We start from the raw sequence: 14,869 nt of genomic DNA, 5'->3' as shown, positions 1-14,869 counted from the left end.
TTTGTGCCACCTGCGTTTAACCTTTTCTCTATCTTTTTGATAGAGGGTGAAAGCGCTAGAGGGGGGGGAGAGAGAGATAGACAGTGTAGCATTGTTCTACTGCTGCTCATAAAGCTTCTCCCCTAATGAAGCAGGTAGGGAGTGGAGACTCAAACCCTGACCCTCCCACATGGTAACAGGTGTTTGTCTCTTCCAAGTGAGCCACCACTTACTTAGCTCCAACAGAACAGTCCTGTATCTTAATTTTTAAAATTATCTTGATTTTATTTATTGGCTCGAGACAGCCAGAAATCAAGAGGGAAGGGGATGATGGAGAGGGAAAGACAGAGAGAGACATCTGCAACATTGCTTCACCACTCGCAAAGTTTTCCTCCTGCAGGTGGGGACCAGGGGCTTGAACCTAGGTCCTTAAGCATTGTCACAGGCGCAATCAATCAGGTGCACCACCACCCAGCCCCCATTTTAATGTTTTATAGGTTTACATATTTACAAGAGAGTGAGAGAGAGCTAGAGCATCACTCTACTCTGGGATATATGGTGCCAAGATGAAACCTGGGACCCTTAGCACAAGTCTGAACTCTTCCCCAAACACTGAGCCTCCTCCCCAGCCTGTGTCTTTGGAGCCTCAGGCATGGGAGTCTGTTTGCATAACCATTATGCTATCTACCCCTGCCTCCCCTGCCTGTGTCTTAACTGTGGTGGACTTACAGGAATGTGTACGCTCTACCAGGTGCGCCACCACCTGGGTGACCCCCAGGATCTCATGTCTTGAAATATAACACTCTAGCCATTGTACCACCTTCTGTTTGTCTATTGATGGCACTGATTTTGAGATGAATAAACTTGCTTTAGACTCAGTAAAAACTATGGTGGGGGGACGGGCGTTTAGCACACTGGGTTAAGCGCACATGGTGTGAAGCGTAAGGACCAGCACAAGGATCCCAGTTGGAGCTCCCTGGCTCCCCACCTGCAAGGGGGGGCCGCTTCACAATTGGTGAAGTAGATGTGCAGGTGTCTATCCTATGCTCCCCCCCTCTATCTTCTCCTCCTCTCTCAATTTTTCTCTGTCGTATCCAACCACAATAATAGCAACAAGAATAATAGAAAAATGATAGCCTTCAGGAGCAATGGATTCATAGTGCAGGCAGGCACTGAGCCCCAGCAATAACCCTGGAGGCAAAAAAAAAAAACTGGGGCCAGGTGGTGGCACACCTAGTTAAGCACTCATATCACAGTGTGCAAGGATGCAGGTTCAAGTCCCTGGTCCCCACCTGCAGGGGGGAAGCTTCACAAGTGTTGAAGCAGGGTTGCAGATGTCTGTTTCCTCCTCTACCCTCTCAATTTCTGGCTGTCTGTATCCAACAAATGAAGATAATAAAAAGATATATTTTAAAACTAGGATGGGGCTCAGGAATGGTAGGGAAGCTGGGTGAGGAGGCATTGGAACTTCAGTGTGGATGTGGTGACCCAGCCACCCCCCTTTTAAATAAGATTTATTATATGCAAGAGGGAGTCCCACATCAAAGGGGGTCAGTGAGAGCACCACTCTGGTACATGTGATACCCAGGATCAAAATAGGATCCGTATACATGTAAGTCCAATGCTTTACCAGAGAAAAGCTTCTAGATGCATCTTGTGGCGTCACATCCAGATCATCGAACTCATATCCCCAGGGAGGGAGTGACCCTGTGCTTCTTGTTGCAGTGAAGCCTGGTGCAGATGAAGACCACCAGGAGAAATGCCTGTCTCAGCTCTATGACCACATGCCCGAGGGACTGACGCCATTGGCCACGCTGAAGAATGACCACCAGCGAAAACAGTTGGGTGAGTGCCAGCTGTCCTGCCCTCTCCTTCCTGTGTCCTATTTGACGCCCAATGGGTCCTGCTCACAGCCAGCCCCAGACAGGTTCCCAGGGCAAAGGGTAGGAGAACAGGGCATCCTGAGTCACCATGACCATCTCCTGGGTCACTCTCACCTTGGACCTGATAAACTTGGACATGGCCTGGCCTCTGCTTTTCTCTGCCTTCATCCACTACCTTTCTCTTCAGCTCTCATTTCCCCCAACTACACCAACATCTTTTTTTGCCATGCATTCTACTGTTATTTGAATCTTTTTGCTCTGTTATTTTATTTTTTTAATTTTTATTTATAAGTTGGAAATATTGACAAGACTATAGGATAAGAGGGTTATAACTCCACACAATTCCCACCACCAGAACTCTGTATGCCATCCCCTCCCCTGATAGCTTTCCTATTCTTTATCTCTCTGGGAGAATGGACCCAGGGTCATTATGTATGGAATGCAGAAGGTTGAAGGCCTGGCTTCTGTAATTGCTTCCCCGCTAAACATGGGCATTGACAGGTGGATCCATACTCCCAGCCTGTCTCTCTCTTTCCCTCAGCCTGTCTCTCTCTTTCCCTAGTGGGGCAGGGATCTGGAGAGGGGAGGTTCCAGGACACCTTGGTGGGGTCATCTGCTCAGGGAAGTCGAGTTGGTATCATGGAGCATCTGGAATCTGGTGGATAAAAAAGAGTTAAGATGCAAAGAAGAACAAAGGAGGCAGAGCCAAGATGGCAACTTGGAGACAACACCTGGTGTAAGCCCCAGAAGAAGCAGCTTACAACCTGGGATTCTCTGGAGAGGGTTCCAGATGCTAAGATTATGCCGGCCGGACTTCCCTGGGCAAACAGCGTCCAGTGTCCTGGAGCCCCGCTTCCCCAGAGCCCTACCCTACTAGGGAAAGAGAGAGGCAGGCTGAGAGTATGGATCGACCTGTCAATGCCCATGTTCAGCGGGGAAGCAATTATAGAAGCCAGACTTTCCATCTTCTGTACCCCATAATGACCCTGGATCTATAGTCCCTGAGGAATGAAGAATGGGAAAGCTATCGGGAGAGGAGGGGATACGGAGTTCTGGTGGTGGGAATTGTGTGGAGTTGTACCACTCTTATCCTGTGTTTTTTGTCAGTGTTTCCTTTTTATAAATAAAAATTAAAAAAAAAATAAAGCGCAACAAATTGTTGATTAATCATGAGCCTGTTATTTGAATTTTTAAGCCTAGGAGTTTACTAAATTTGAGTATATTATTTGTATCTGAAGTACTATCTATGCAATATGATTCAGCTGTTTCATGCTTTTCCTTTTTAAAAAATATTTATTTATTTTCCCTTTTGTTGCCCTTGTTGCTTTTGTACTGTTGTTGTTATGTTGTCATTGTTATAGAGGACAGAGAGAAATAGAGAGAGGAGGGGAAGACGGGGAGAGAAAGACGGACACCTGCAGACTTGCTTCACTGCCTGTGAAGCAACTTCCTTGCAGATGGGGAGCTGGGGGTTCGAACCGGGATCCTTATGCCGGTCCTTGTGCTTAATTCAATTTTGTTAAATTTTATGCCCGGTTTCATCTGTTTGGGCTGACTTCTTCAGAGAGATAGAGAGAGGGAGATATCATAACACCAGAATTGCCCCTGGTGGCATAGAACTCCCATGTGGTGCGCCAGGACCCCACACCTGTGCCATACACGTGGTGAGGCAGGTGTTCTACCAGGTGAACTGTCTAGAAAATGCTCTTCTTCTGTAGCCTGGGAAGTGGCACAGTAGATAAAGCACTGGATTCTCAAGCATGAGGTCCCAAGTTCAATCCCTGGAAGCACATGTACCAGAGTGATATCTGCTTCTTTCTCTCTCTCCTCCTATCTGTCTCATTAATAAATAAATAAAATATTTTAAAAAAAGAATAGAAAATGCTCTTCTGTCAGATATCCTCATCATCACTCTCTAACCTCTCTGAGCACTCTGCTCAAAACACCTTCAGAGAACCCACTCTGACCACCCACCAAAGAAGAGAACACCCACTTCTAGTCTTTTCTTCTTGTTAAGATTTTATTTTTATTATTATTATTATTTTGCCTCCACAGTTATCACTGGGGCTTGGTGTCTGCACTATGAGTCCACTGCTCCTGGAACCATTTTTTCCTTGTTGTTGCCCTTGTTGTTTATAGTTGTTGTTATTGACATTGTTGCTATTGTTGTTGTTGTTGGATAGGACAGAGAGAAATGGAGAGAGGAGGGGAAGACAGAGAGGGGGAGAGAAAGATAGACACCTGCAGACCTGCTTCACTGCCTGTGTAGAGACCTCCATGCATGTGGGGAGCCAGTGCCTCAAACTGTGATCCTTACGCTGGTCCTTGCAATTCGAGCCATGTGCACTTAAGCCACGGTGCTACCACCCGGCCCTCGTGAAGATTTTATTCAGTAATGGGGTGGGGGGTGAGAGGAAGGGGAAGAGACAGAGTGGGGGGCGGTGTAGGGAGAGGTAGAAACAGCATCACTCTGGCACATGTAATACTTGAAGCTTGAACTCAGGTCTTCATGCTTTAGAGTCCCATGGTTTATCCACTGCACCACCTCTCAGACAATCCCAGTCATTTCTTGCCATGCGTAACTGTTCTGTTTTATTTTCCTCTATTGCCTTCTCATCACATGAGCCAGTATGTATTTCTTTGCTTGTTCCTTGTCTGTCTTAAGTTTCTAGTATGTGCTTCCCACGAATGGCAGCAGTTCATTTTTGTTTATTGTTTTATCTCTGGTGTCTAGAACATGTGGTCACTATGTCCTTGGTCAGTGAATGTTTTATACACAAGGATTATACATCTGCATTTTAAAAATCTTATTTTGAAAGGACAGAGAGATTGATAGGGGAGGGGAAAACAGAGAGAGAGAGAGACCTGCAGCACTGCCCCACCACTCATGAAGTTCCCCCGTCCCATCCCCCTCTTCCCCCACCCCTGCAGGTGGGGTCCGAAGGCATGAGCCTGAATCCTTGTGCACTGTAACATGTGTGCTCGACCCGCCACTCACCCTCTTATACATCAGAAAGGAGAATGCCCCTCCTCCTGGCCTGACCCCTTGCTGTTGAGAACAGAAGTCACCCGCGGGTTTCTGTTGGCAGGCAAGTCCCATCTGCTGAGCGCCATCTCCCACCACGAGGAGTGTGTGAGGGAGGCCAGCCTGTGCCGGAAGCTGCGGGACATTGAAGTGCTGCAGGAGGTGCTCTCCGCAGCGCACCAGCGTTCCCGGCTCAAGTACGCTCAACACCAGGAGGATGACGACCTGCTGACGTTGGCTTCCGCTCCCGCAATTATCCGTGAGTAATTTTTGCTGAACGCACTGCGTGGGAAAGGCGGAGCCCTTTGCTCATGCTCCTCCCTTGGCGTAGGTGTGTTTAACTGTCGCTGTTCTGCCCTCAACCCCAGAGCATATGACTGATAGAAGGTACCCAAGTGAAAGCTGCAGGCTGCATGGGCCAGTGGTTGTACAGTTGTTTAAAACCAAAGAGAACAAGTAACCAAAGAACAAGTAACTGGACAGGAGGCTTGCTCTCTCTTCTCTTTATTTTTTATTTTATTATTTTTTATGAGAGCAATGCTCAGCTCTGGTTTATAGTGTTGTAGGGGATTGAACCTGGGACCTTGGAGCCTCAGGCATGAGAGTCACTTTGCATAATCATTATGCTATCTACCCCCACCGTCTCTCTTCTCTTTGGAGAAAAGATTTAGACCTGGATTTTTGGGAATAATTTTCTTTTGTGGAAATATTTATACTTTCCTTTTAAATCTTCTGTTCTAGCTAAAACTGAACAAGAGGTTGAAATTATACCCCCACAGTTCTCCAAGGTGACAGTAACAGACTTCTTCCAGAAGCTGGTATGTTGAATACTCATTTCATAATGGCCTTAGGGGTTATACTTATTATAAATGTGTAAAAGAGTATTTTCAACTATGTTTATCTTTTTCTGTGTGTAAGAGATACCAGAGGATCTTTTCCAGTTTTTATTTATTAATATTTAGCTGTTTACTTATTTGCCAGAGCATTGCTCAGCTTTGGTTTATGATGGTGTTGCAGATTGAACCTGGGACCTCAGAACCGTAGGTTTGAAATTCATTTGCATAACCATAATGCTCTCACTCCAGCCCTTAATCTTATTTATTTCAGTTCTGGGTTATTTGTGTTGCTAGGAATTAAACTTGGAACCTCAGAGCCTCAGGTGTGAAACACTTTTTTTTTTTTTTTTTGCATAACCATGATGCTTGCTCCCTATCTCATGACATTTTATTTATTTTAATATCTCTTGGTCTTCTTGTTTGTTTAAGATTTTATTTATCCAGTTCGAGCCCCCGGGTCCCCACCTGCAGGGGAGTCACTTCACAAGCGGTGAAGCAGGTCTGCAGATGTCTTTCTCTCCCCCACTCTGTCTTCCCCTCCTCCCTCCATTTCTCTCTGTCCTATCCAAGAAGGATGACATCAATAAAAACAACAATAATAACTGCAACAATAAAACAAGGGCCACAAAAAGGGAATAAATAAATAAATAAATATATTTTAAAGATTTTATTTATTTATTTGAAAGGTTGGAGGAGAGAGAGAAAAAAACCAGACATCACTCTGGTACATGTGCTGCCAGGGATTGAACCTGGGACCTCATGCTTGAGAGCCCAATGCTTTATCCATGGCACTACCTCCCAGACCACACTTTTCTTGTTTTTAATGTAGTGCTGGTTTGAATCCAGGATCTTACTCATGTAAGGAACAGGCTCTACCACTGAGCCACTTCTCTGACCCCTTTTATAAATTCTACTTTAATGAAGATAGTGTTTTGTTTTTGTTTGTTTGCTTGACCACTGGGACATCATTCTTGCAGGTGGACTTTTTCTTATTGAAAGACAGAGGGACAAAAGGACAGAGAAATCAGCATTGCAGCTCCCTTCAGTGTAGTGGGGACCAGGACCTACCCTGGTCATGTGCCAAACACACATTCCAATTTGGAGGTGGTGCAGTGGATAAAACTGTTTGACTGCTAGGCATGAGGTCCTAAGTTCTGTTCCGAGTATCATGTGCCAGAGTGATGCTCTGGTTCCCTTTCTCATGAATAAATAAATAAACTTACATTTTTATTTAAAACTATATTGGATATTGGAGAGAAAATGACATTGCTTTTGTATTAACTGCTGTAGCATGTTTTAATCCCAGATGTTGTTATTAGTATCTGAGTAGGTTTTTCTGAAATCAGCAAGGAAAGCAGGTCAATTTTCCCTTTAGTTTTTTATTGGATAGAAACTGAGAGAAATTGAGAGGGGATAGGGGGGAGATAGAGAAGGAAAGAGAAAGAGAGACACTTACAGCCCTGCTTCACCATTCGTGAAGCTTTCCTCTTGCAGGTGGGGACCAGAGGCTTGAACCTGGGTCCTTATACACTGTAATGTCAGTGCTTAACCAGGTGCACAACTGCCTGGCCCCCGCTTTCATTGTTTTATTTAGGTGAAGAGATACTTCACTGCTCCAGGCTGACATTTTCAGTTATTTAGAAAGACAGAAAGAGAGTGTTGGGAGGTGGTGCAGCAGGTTAAGTGCAGTTGGTGCAAAGCACAAGGACTGGTGTAAGGATTCCGGTTCAAGCTCCCAGCTCCCCACCCACAGGGGAGCTGCTTCACAGGCAGTAAAGCAGATCTGCAGGTGTCTATCTTTCTCTCCCCCTCTCTGTCTTCCCCTCCTCTCTCCATTTCTCTCTGTCCTATCCAACAACGACATCAACAATGATAATAAGTTCAACAATAAAACAACGGGCAACAAAAGGGAAAATAAATTAAAAAATAAATATTAAAATTAAAAAAAGAAAGACAGCAAGAAAGAAAAAAATCACAGTACCGACATTTTCTTTTCTATATTATTATTACTATTTTTCAAAATAATCTTTTAAATTTATTTTTATTGTTTAAATTATTTATTGGATAGAGACAGCCAGAAACTGAGAGGGAAGGGGGTGATAGAGAGAGAGAGACAGACAGACAGACAGACACCTGCAGTCTGCTTCACCACTTGCGAAGCTTTCTCCCTGCAGGTGGGGACTGGGGGTTTGAACCTGGGTCCTTGCGCACTGTAACCTGCACACTCAACCAAGTGCGCCACCACCCGGCCCCTTATTATTATTTTAAATATGATTTATTTATGTATTGGATAGAGACAGAGAGAAACCGAGAGGGAAGAGGGAGTTAGCAGGGGTGGAAAGGTGGCTGGAGGAGGGGAGAGACCTGTAGCACTGCTTCACCACTGCTGGAGCTTCTCCCCTGCAGGTGGGAACCGGGGGCTTCTGGCGGGTCCTTGCACATGGTAACATGCATACTCTGCTGGGTCTGCCCCTTCCCAGCCCCTGTACAAATGTTTTCTTCAGTGTAGAGGGGGGCCAGGCTCAAGCCAGGCACAAGACCAAGCAAGCTCACGAGCCAGGCCAGCTATCTTACTAGCTCTCCCTTTAACCCCAAATGTCTGATTGAGCTGGCAGCTCCTCCACTTCACAGTGCTCTCCTCCACAGGGCCCGTTGCCTGTGTTTTCGGCTAATAAGCAATGGACACCTCCCCGGAGCATTCACTTTACTGCAGAAGAGGGAGACTTGGGATTCACCCTGAGAGGAAACTCCCCAGTGCAAGTCCAATTCCTGGATCCTTACTGCTCTGCTGCGGTAAGCAGGGTGGCAGGTAGGGGGGCGGATTCTTATAGATATGAAGCAAAATTCATTGTGTCTTTATTGGCAGTTAGATATAAAAGTCAAAGAAAGCATGGTCCAGGAGGTGGCACAGTGATAGAACTTTGGACACTCAAGCATGAGTTTGATCCCCGGCAGCACATGTGCCAGAGTGATGTCTGGTTCTCTCTCCTCCTATCTTTCTCCTAAATAAATAAAATCCTTAAAAAAAAAAAAAGTCAAAGAATGCTGCTTATGCAGGTCAATAAAATGTTTGGTTCCTTTATGGAAAAGGTGTGACTTTGGGTGACAGGCTGCTCATGAATGTCCTAAGATGAAAGAATTTGTTCTTCCTTCTTTTTTTGATTTTTAAAAAATTTACTTTATTATTGGTTAGAGACAGAGAGAAATTGGAGGCGAGGAGGGAAACAGAGGGAGAGAGACACCTGCACTCTACTTCACTACTTGTGAAGCTTTCCCCCTGCAGTTGGGGACCTGGGGCTTGAACCCATTTCCTTGCACGGTGTATGTAATGTGTGTGCTTAACCAGGCGTGTCATCGCCTGGCCCCCTCTTCCTTCATTTAAAAAAAAAGAAATAATTTTATTAGGGGAAATAATGATTTATAGGACAGTTGTTGGCACAGTGGTACAATTTCTTTTATAAAAAGAGAATTTCTTGGGTGGAGGGTAGATAGAATAATGGTTATGCAAACAGAGTCTCATGTCTGAGGCTCCAAAGTCCCAGGTTCAATCTCCTGCATCACCATAAGCCAGAACTGAGCAGCGCTCTGATAAAAAAAAAAAAAATTCTCAGGGACCAGGCAGTGGTACACCTGGTTAAATGCACATATTCCAGTGTACAACAAGGACCAAGGTTCAAGCCCCTGTTCCCCCACCTGTAGGGGGAAAGTTTTACAAGTGGTGAAGCAGGGCTGCAGGTGTCTTTCTGTTTCCTTCTCTATCTCCCTCTCTCCTCTCAATTTCTCTCTGTTTCTATCCAATAATAAATAAATAAATAATATTTTAAAAAACTAGTTTTTTCTCCCTTTATTTACTAGTTTATTTATTAATGAGAGATGGTGAGAGAGAACCAGTGTATCAAGAATATCACTTTGGCACATGTGATGCCAGGGACTGAACCCAAGATCCCTTGTCTGAAAGTCCAACTCTCAACCCACTGTGCCACTTCCAGGGCCATGAATTTCTTCTTCTTTTTTTTTTTTCTTAGTATTTTTTAAAATAGAGACAGCTAGAAATCGAGAGGAATAGGGGATATAGAAAGAGAGAGAGACACCTGCAGCACTGCTTCACCACTTGCAAAGCTTTCCCCCTGCAGGTAAGAACTGGGGACTTGAACCTGGGTCCTTGAGCACTGTAATGTAACCACTTAACCAGGTGTGCCACCACCCAGCCCCCGCCATGAATACAATTTCTCATCTCTCCATGACTTTATTTTTGTATCCCAGGAGATGGTGTAGTGGAAAAAGAGTTTGACTTGGCAAGCATGAAGTCCTGAGTTCAGTCCCCAGCACCACATGTGTCAGAGTGATGCTTCCTTTTTTTTCTCCCTCATTCATAAATATATAAATCTTAAATATATTGGGGCCTGAGCGCCCAGTAGAGCACACACATTACCATGTACAAAGCCTCAGATTTAAGCCCCTGGTCCCCATCTGCACAGGGGAAGCTTCATGAATGGTGAAGCAGTGCTATTTTATTTTAAAAAAATTTTTTATTATCTTTATTTATTTATTGGATAGAAACAGCCAGAAATTGAGAAAGTAGTAGGGTGGTAGGGAAGGGAGAGTGACAGAAAGATACCTGTATCCCTGCTTCACATGGGGGTTTGAACCCAGGTCCTTACGCATTGTGAGCCACAACTCACCCCCCAGTGCTGCTTTTCTCTATCACTCTATCTCCTTCTTCCCTCATGATTTCTTGGTCTCTATCCAAAATAAATACAATATTCAAAAAAAAATCCCCAATAATTTTAAAAAAAGATTTAGTTATTTTGATGAGAGAGAATGAGAGAGAGACTACAGAACACCATTCAACCCTGGCATATGGAGGCCCTGGAGGCCTCAGGCAGACAAGTCTGTACTCTTTTTTTTTTTAATTATTTATTTATTTTAAAAAGGAAACATTAACGAAACCATAAGACAAAAGGGGTACAACTCCACACAATTCCCACCACCAGATCTCCGTATCCCATCCTCTCCCGATAGCTTTCCCATTCTTTATCCCTCTGGGAGTACAGACCCAAGGTTGTTGCGGGATGCAGAAGGTGAAAGGTCTGGCTTCTGTAATTGCTTCCCCCGTGAACATGGGTGTTGACAGGTCAATCCATACTCCTAGCCTGCCTCTCTCTTTCCTTAGTAGGGTGGGTCTCTGGGGAAGCGGAGCTCTAGGACACATTGGTGGGGTCATCTGTCCAGGGAGGTCTGGTCGGCATCCTGCTGGCATCCGGAACCTGGTGGCTGAAAAGAGAGTTAACATATACAAAGCCAAACAAATTGTTGACCAAAGTCTGTACTTATGTCAAGCGATGTCCCTGGCCTATGTTTTTCTTCCTTTCTTGAGTCAGTCATATGCAAAGACTTCTTTGCTAAGGAACCTGGTTACTGGTTCGGATACTTGGACACAAAGTTGACCGTTATTCAAATCATTTTTGTAGGTGGCTGGAGCCCGGGAAGGGGATTATATTATTTCCATCCAAGACGTGGACTGTAAGTGGCTGACTGTAAGTGAAGTGATGAAGCTGCTCAAAAGCTTTGGTGATGAGGACATTGAGATGAAAGTCATTCGGCTCCTGGACTCCACCTCCTCCATGGTGAGCACTCACCACCCCAGCAGGAAATGGTGGGGTGTGGAGTGAGTCCTGCCCCAGAAGACTGTGCCAGACCCCCTGCTTCCTGTCTGCATTGTCACCTACTACAAACAAAACTCCTAGGCTTATCTCTGGGATGCACTCATCTAGGGTCAGATGAAGAAGAGAGGGCACATGTAATATATCCCTTTTTTTTTTTTTGCCTCCAGGGTTATCGCTAGTGCCTGCATTACAAATCCACTGCTCCTGTGGCCGCCCAGTGGAGGCCATTTTTCCCATTTTGTTACCCTTATTGTTGTCATTACTGTTATTGTTGCCATTGCTGTTGTTGGATAGGACAAAGAGAAATCAAGAGAGGAGGGGAAGACATAGAGGTGGGGAAAGACCTGCTTAACTGCCTATGAAGAGACCTGCAGGTAGGGCTTGAACCTTATCCTTGAGCCTATCCTTGCACTTCGTAACGTGTGCTTAACCTGCTGCACTGCCTCGAAGGTTATCACTGGGACTGGTGCCTGCACTATGAATCCACTGCTCCAGGAGCTTTTTTTCCCCTTTTGTTGTCCTTGTTGTTATTTATTTATTTGATAGAGATAGCCAGAAATCAAGCGGGGAAAAGGACATAGGGAGAGAGACAGACACCTGCAGCCCTGCTTCACCACTCCTGAAGCTTCCCCCCTAAGGTGGGGACCAGGGACTTGAACCTGGGTCCTTGCGCACTATAACATGTGCACTCAACCAGGTGCACCACCACCTGGTCCAAGATTTTTAAGAGGATTTAAAGTGCAAGTCTCATTTTTTTTTACTTCCAGGGTTACTGCTGGGGCTCAGTGCCTGCACCATGAATCCACTGCTCATGGATGCCATTTTTCCTCCTTTTGTTGCCCTTGTTGTGGTTATTATTATTGTTGTTGTTGTGATGTTGTCATTGTTGGATAGGACAGAGAAATGGAGAGAGGTGGAGAAGACAGAGAGGGGGAGAGAAAGATAGATACCTGCAGACCTGCCTCATCGCCTGTGAAGCGACTACCCCTGCAGGTGGGGTGCCAGGGGCTTGAACCAGGATCCTTACTCTGGTCCTTGAGCTTTGCGCCATGTGCACTTAACACACTGTGCTCAGCCCAACCCCTGCAAGTCTCAAATTTCACGATCACTTGCACTACTTGAGGATTATTCACACTCATTTCCATCCTTTTCTATGTGCAGCATAACAAGTGTGCTACCTACTCTGTGGGGATGCAGAAAACCTACTCAATGATCTGCTTAGCTATTGAAGATGGTGACAAAACCGACAAAACCAAGAAGATCTCAAAGAAGCTTTCCTTTCTGAGTTGGGGCACCAACAAGAACAGACAGAAATCCGCCAGCACCTTGTGTCTTCCGTCAGTGGGCGTCACCAGACCTCAGATCAAGAAGAAGCTCCCTTCTCCTTTCAGCCTCCTCACCTCTGACAGTTCTCTGTACTAAGGCAAGGAAACAGAAATGTTCCGATCCTGGACATTTAGGTCTTGATTAGACTGTTGCATCTGTGCCAGGGTTGGGATATTTCTCAACATTCTAACATACTCAAATCTCAACTTCCTGGGCAAAATCATTAATATGCTAAGTCTGTATGAATGAAAGTTCCAGGAAACCTCTAGAAATTGGGGGAAACAAACTCATTCAAGGAAAGCCACCATAGTGCTGCAAGTTATTTATTCCATAAAGTATTGTAAAAAGAATATGACTTTTTCCTCCCCAGGAAGCCACATAGCTGTGGATATTGGAGGTGCAAAGGAATGAACCAAGGACCTCTCACATGTGAAGTCCTATGTGTTACCACTCTGTTATATTCCCTAGGCTGAAAAAAATAGCCATTTTTTTCCAAATACCTAAAATGTCTTAGTTGTTGTGAAAGCTTCATGGCATTTATCTGTAATTACCCCATTTGTTATAATTCCTACATTTGGGCAACAGAACTTTCCCTAACTCAGAATTAAAGACGACCCTAAATTAAGGCACTTTGGGGGATGAGGACAGACTTAGAAACTGTTCCTAAAAGCTGCTTCCCAGTACAAAATACATAGTACAAAAACTATTTCCAGACAAAATTCAGTGCCAAATTTTTTGGTGACTTATAAGATTAAAAAAAAATTAGAAGCAGCTTTTTTCAGTTTTGTCATTTAAAGTTGCTAACACAGTGGCAGTGTTAGGTGAAGATGCTATCTACAAGGTAGATGATATGCTGTTTGATACTCAAAACATACTCGTTTTGTTTAAAGTAGGAAGTCCATGATTGTATATTTTAATAAGAGTCTTTAGGAGGGGCTAGAAACTAGTTCTTACAGCTGATAAAGTAAAGATGTGACTGATTTGTGTTTGAAAGCTCCATTCGACTTTTCAGAATGACATTCTTTCTGACTACTTTGCTTCTAAGTTGGATGATACTGTGATTCTAGTAAGATTCACTGTGGACAAACGTAGGACAGGCTATGTATCACTGAAATCTTAAGTTCTGAGAATTAATAACTTGTTTTCTATTGTGCAATATCAAAAGGGAAAGTATATTCACTATTTTTAGAGTTATCTTTTGTATAAATATTTAAATAAACACATTTGCCAGACAATGTTTTTTTTCTTCAGTTCCCTTCTTCAAATGGTGCTATTAATGTTTCTGTTGTGTTTGATTTCAACACTTTGATCACTAACACTTCAAAAATAGCACCTACAGAGCTTTCAGTTCATCTTCTATTTGAACACATCTTTTATTGGATAGAGACAGCCAAAAATCAAGAGGGAAAGGGGAGTAGAGAGGAAGAGAGACAGAGAGACACCTGCAGCACTGCTTCACCACTAGTGAAGATTTCTCCCCTGCAAATGGGGACCGGGACTTGAACCTGGGTCCTTGCGCATTGTAGCATCATGTGCGCTCAACCAGGTGCGCCATCACCCGGCCCCATGAACGCATCTTTAATTGTACTCATTTACTTTGTTGTTATAAGGAGGGCCTTACTGCTTTGGTTTTTTTCCCCTTCCAGATAGATAAACACATAGCACTGAAGTTTCCTCCAGTGTGGTGAGGACGGGGTTTGAACCTGTACATCACAAAACAGGCACACTATCTAGGTGAACTGTTTTGCTGGTCTTACATTTATCTTACTTAAAAAAAATTTAAATATATTTACTGGATAAAGAAGATGGATACAGAATCGAGAGGGAGGGAGACACCTGCAGCACTGCTTCACCACTTGCAAAGTTTTCCTCCTGCAGGTGGGGACCAGGGGCTTGAACCATCCAGCCAACTCTCTTTGACCGTGCCATATATCACCCCACAGTGGTGGCATAAACAAATTATTTTCCTTCTATACTATATCCTTTTATACTAGGCTGCTAAATTCTTAAACAGGAATTCCAGACTCTAGGTTCTCTGTGTTCAGAAGCCATAACTAGTGATTAGAAACAAACTGTAGCAACCAGGAAGGGAGGGAGTGAGGAAGGAAGGAAGGAAGGAAGGAAGGAAGGAAAGAAATAAAAAGGCAGTGGGGT

The 14,869-nt window shown here is 44.3% G+C and overlaps 1 protein-coding gene across 1 annotated transcript in view; it reads left to right on the top strand.

Annotated features, from left to right (window-relative positions):
- The window catches only part of RHPN2 (rhophilin Rho GTPase binding protein 2), an 89,640-nt gene extending 75,690 nt beyond the window's left edge, over positions 1–13,950 (top strand). Inside the window, exons 10-15 of the mRNA XM_007539468.3 lie at positions 1,705–1,824; positions 4,952–5,146; positions 5,629–5,705; positions 8,370–8,516; positions 11,195–11,350; positions 12,551–13,950. Of these exons, the coding sequence (XP_007539530.1) occupies positions 1,705–1,824; positions 4,952–5,146; positions 5,629–5,705; positions 8,370–8,516; positions 11,195–11,350; positions 12,551–12,811 (956 nt within the window). The 3' untranslated portion in view covers positions 12,812–13,950. The remainder of the gene's footprint in view (positions 1–1,704; positions 1,825–4,951; positions 5,147–5,628; positions 5,706–8,369; positions 8,517–11,194; positions 11,351–12,550) is intronic.
- Positions 13,951–14,869: the final 919 nt, after the last annotated feature.

This window comes from Erinaceus europaeus, chromosome 2 (genome assembly GCF_950295315.1).
Source record: "Erinaceus europaeus chromosome 2, mEriEur2.1, whole genome shotgun sequence".
Lineage (NCBI taxonomy): Eukaryota > Metazoa > Chordata > Mammalia > Eulipotyphla > Erinaceidae > Erinaceus > Erinaceus europaeus.
Note: the sequence above shows the minus strand (reverse complement) of the source record. Positions and strands in the feature narration are given on the sequence as shown.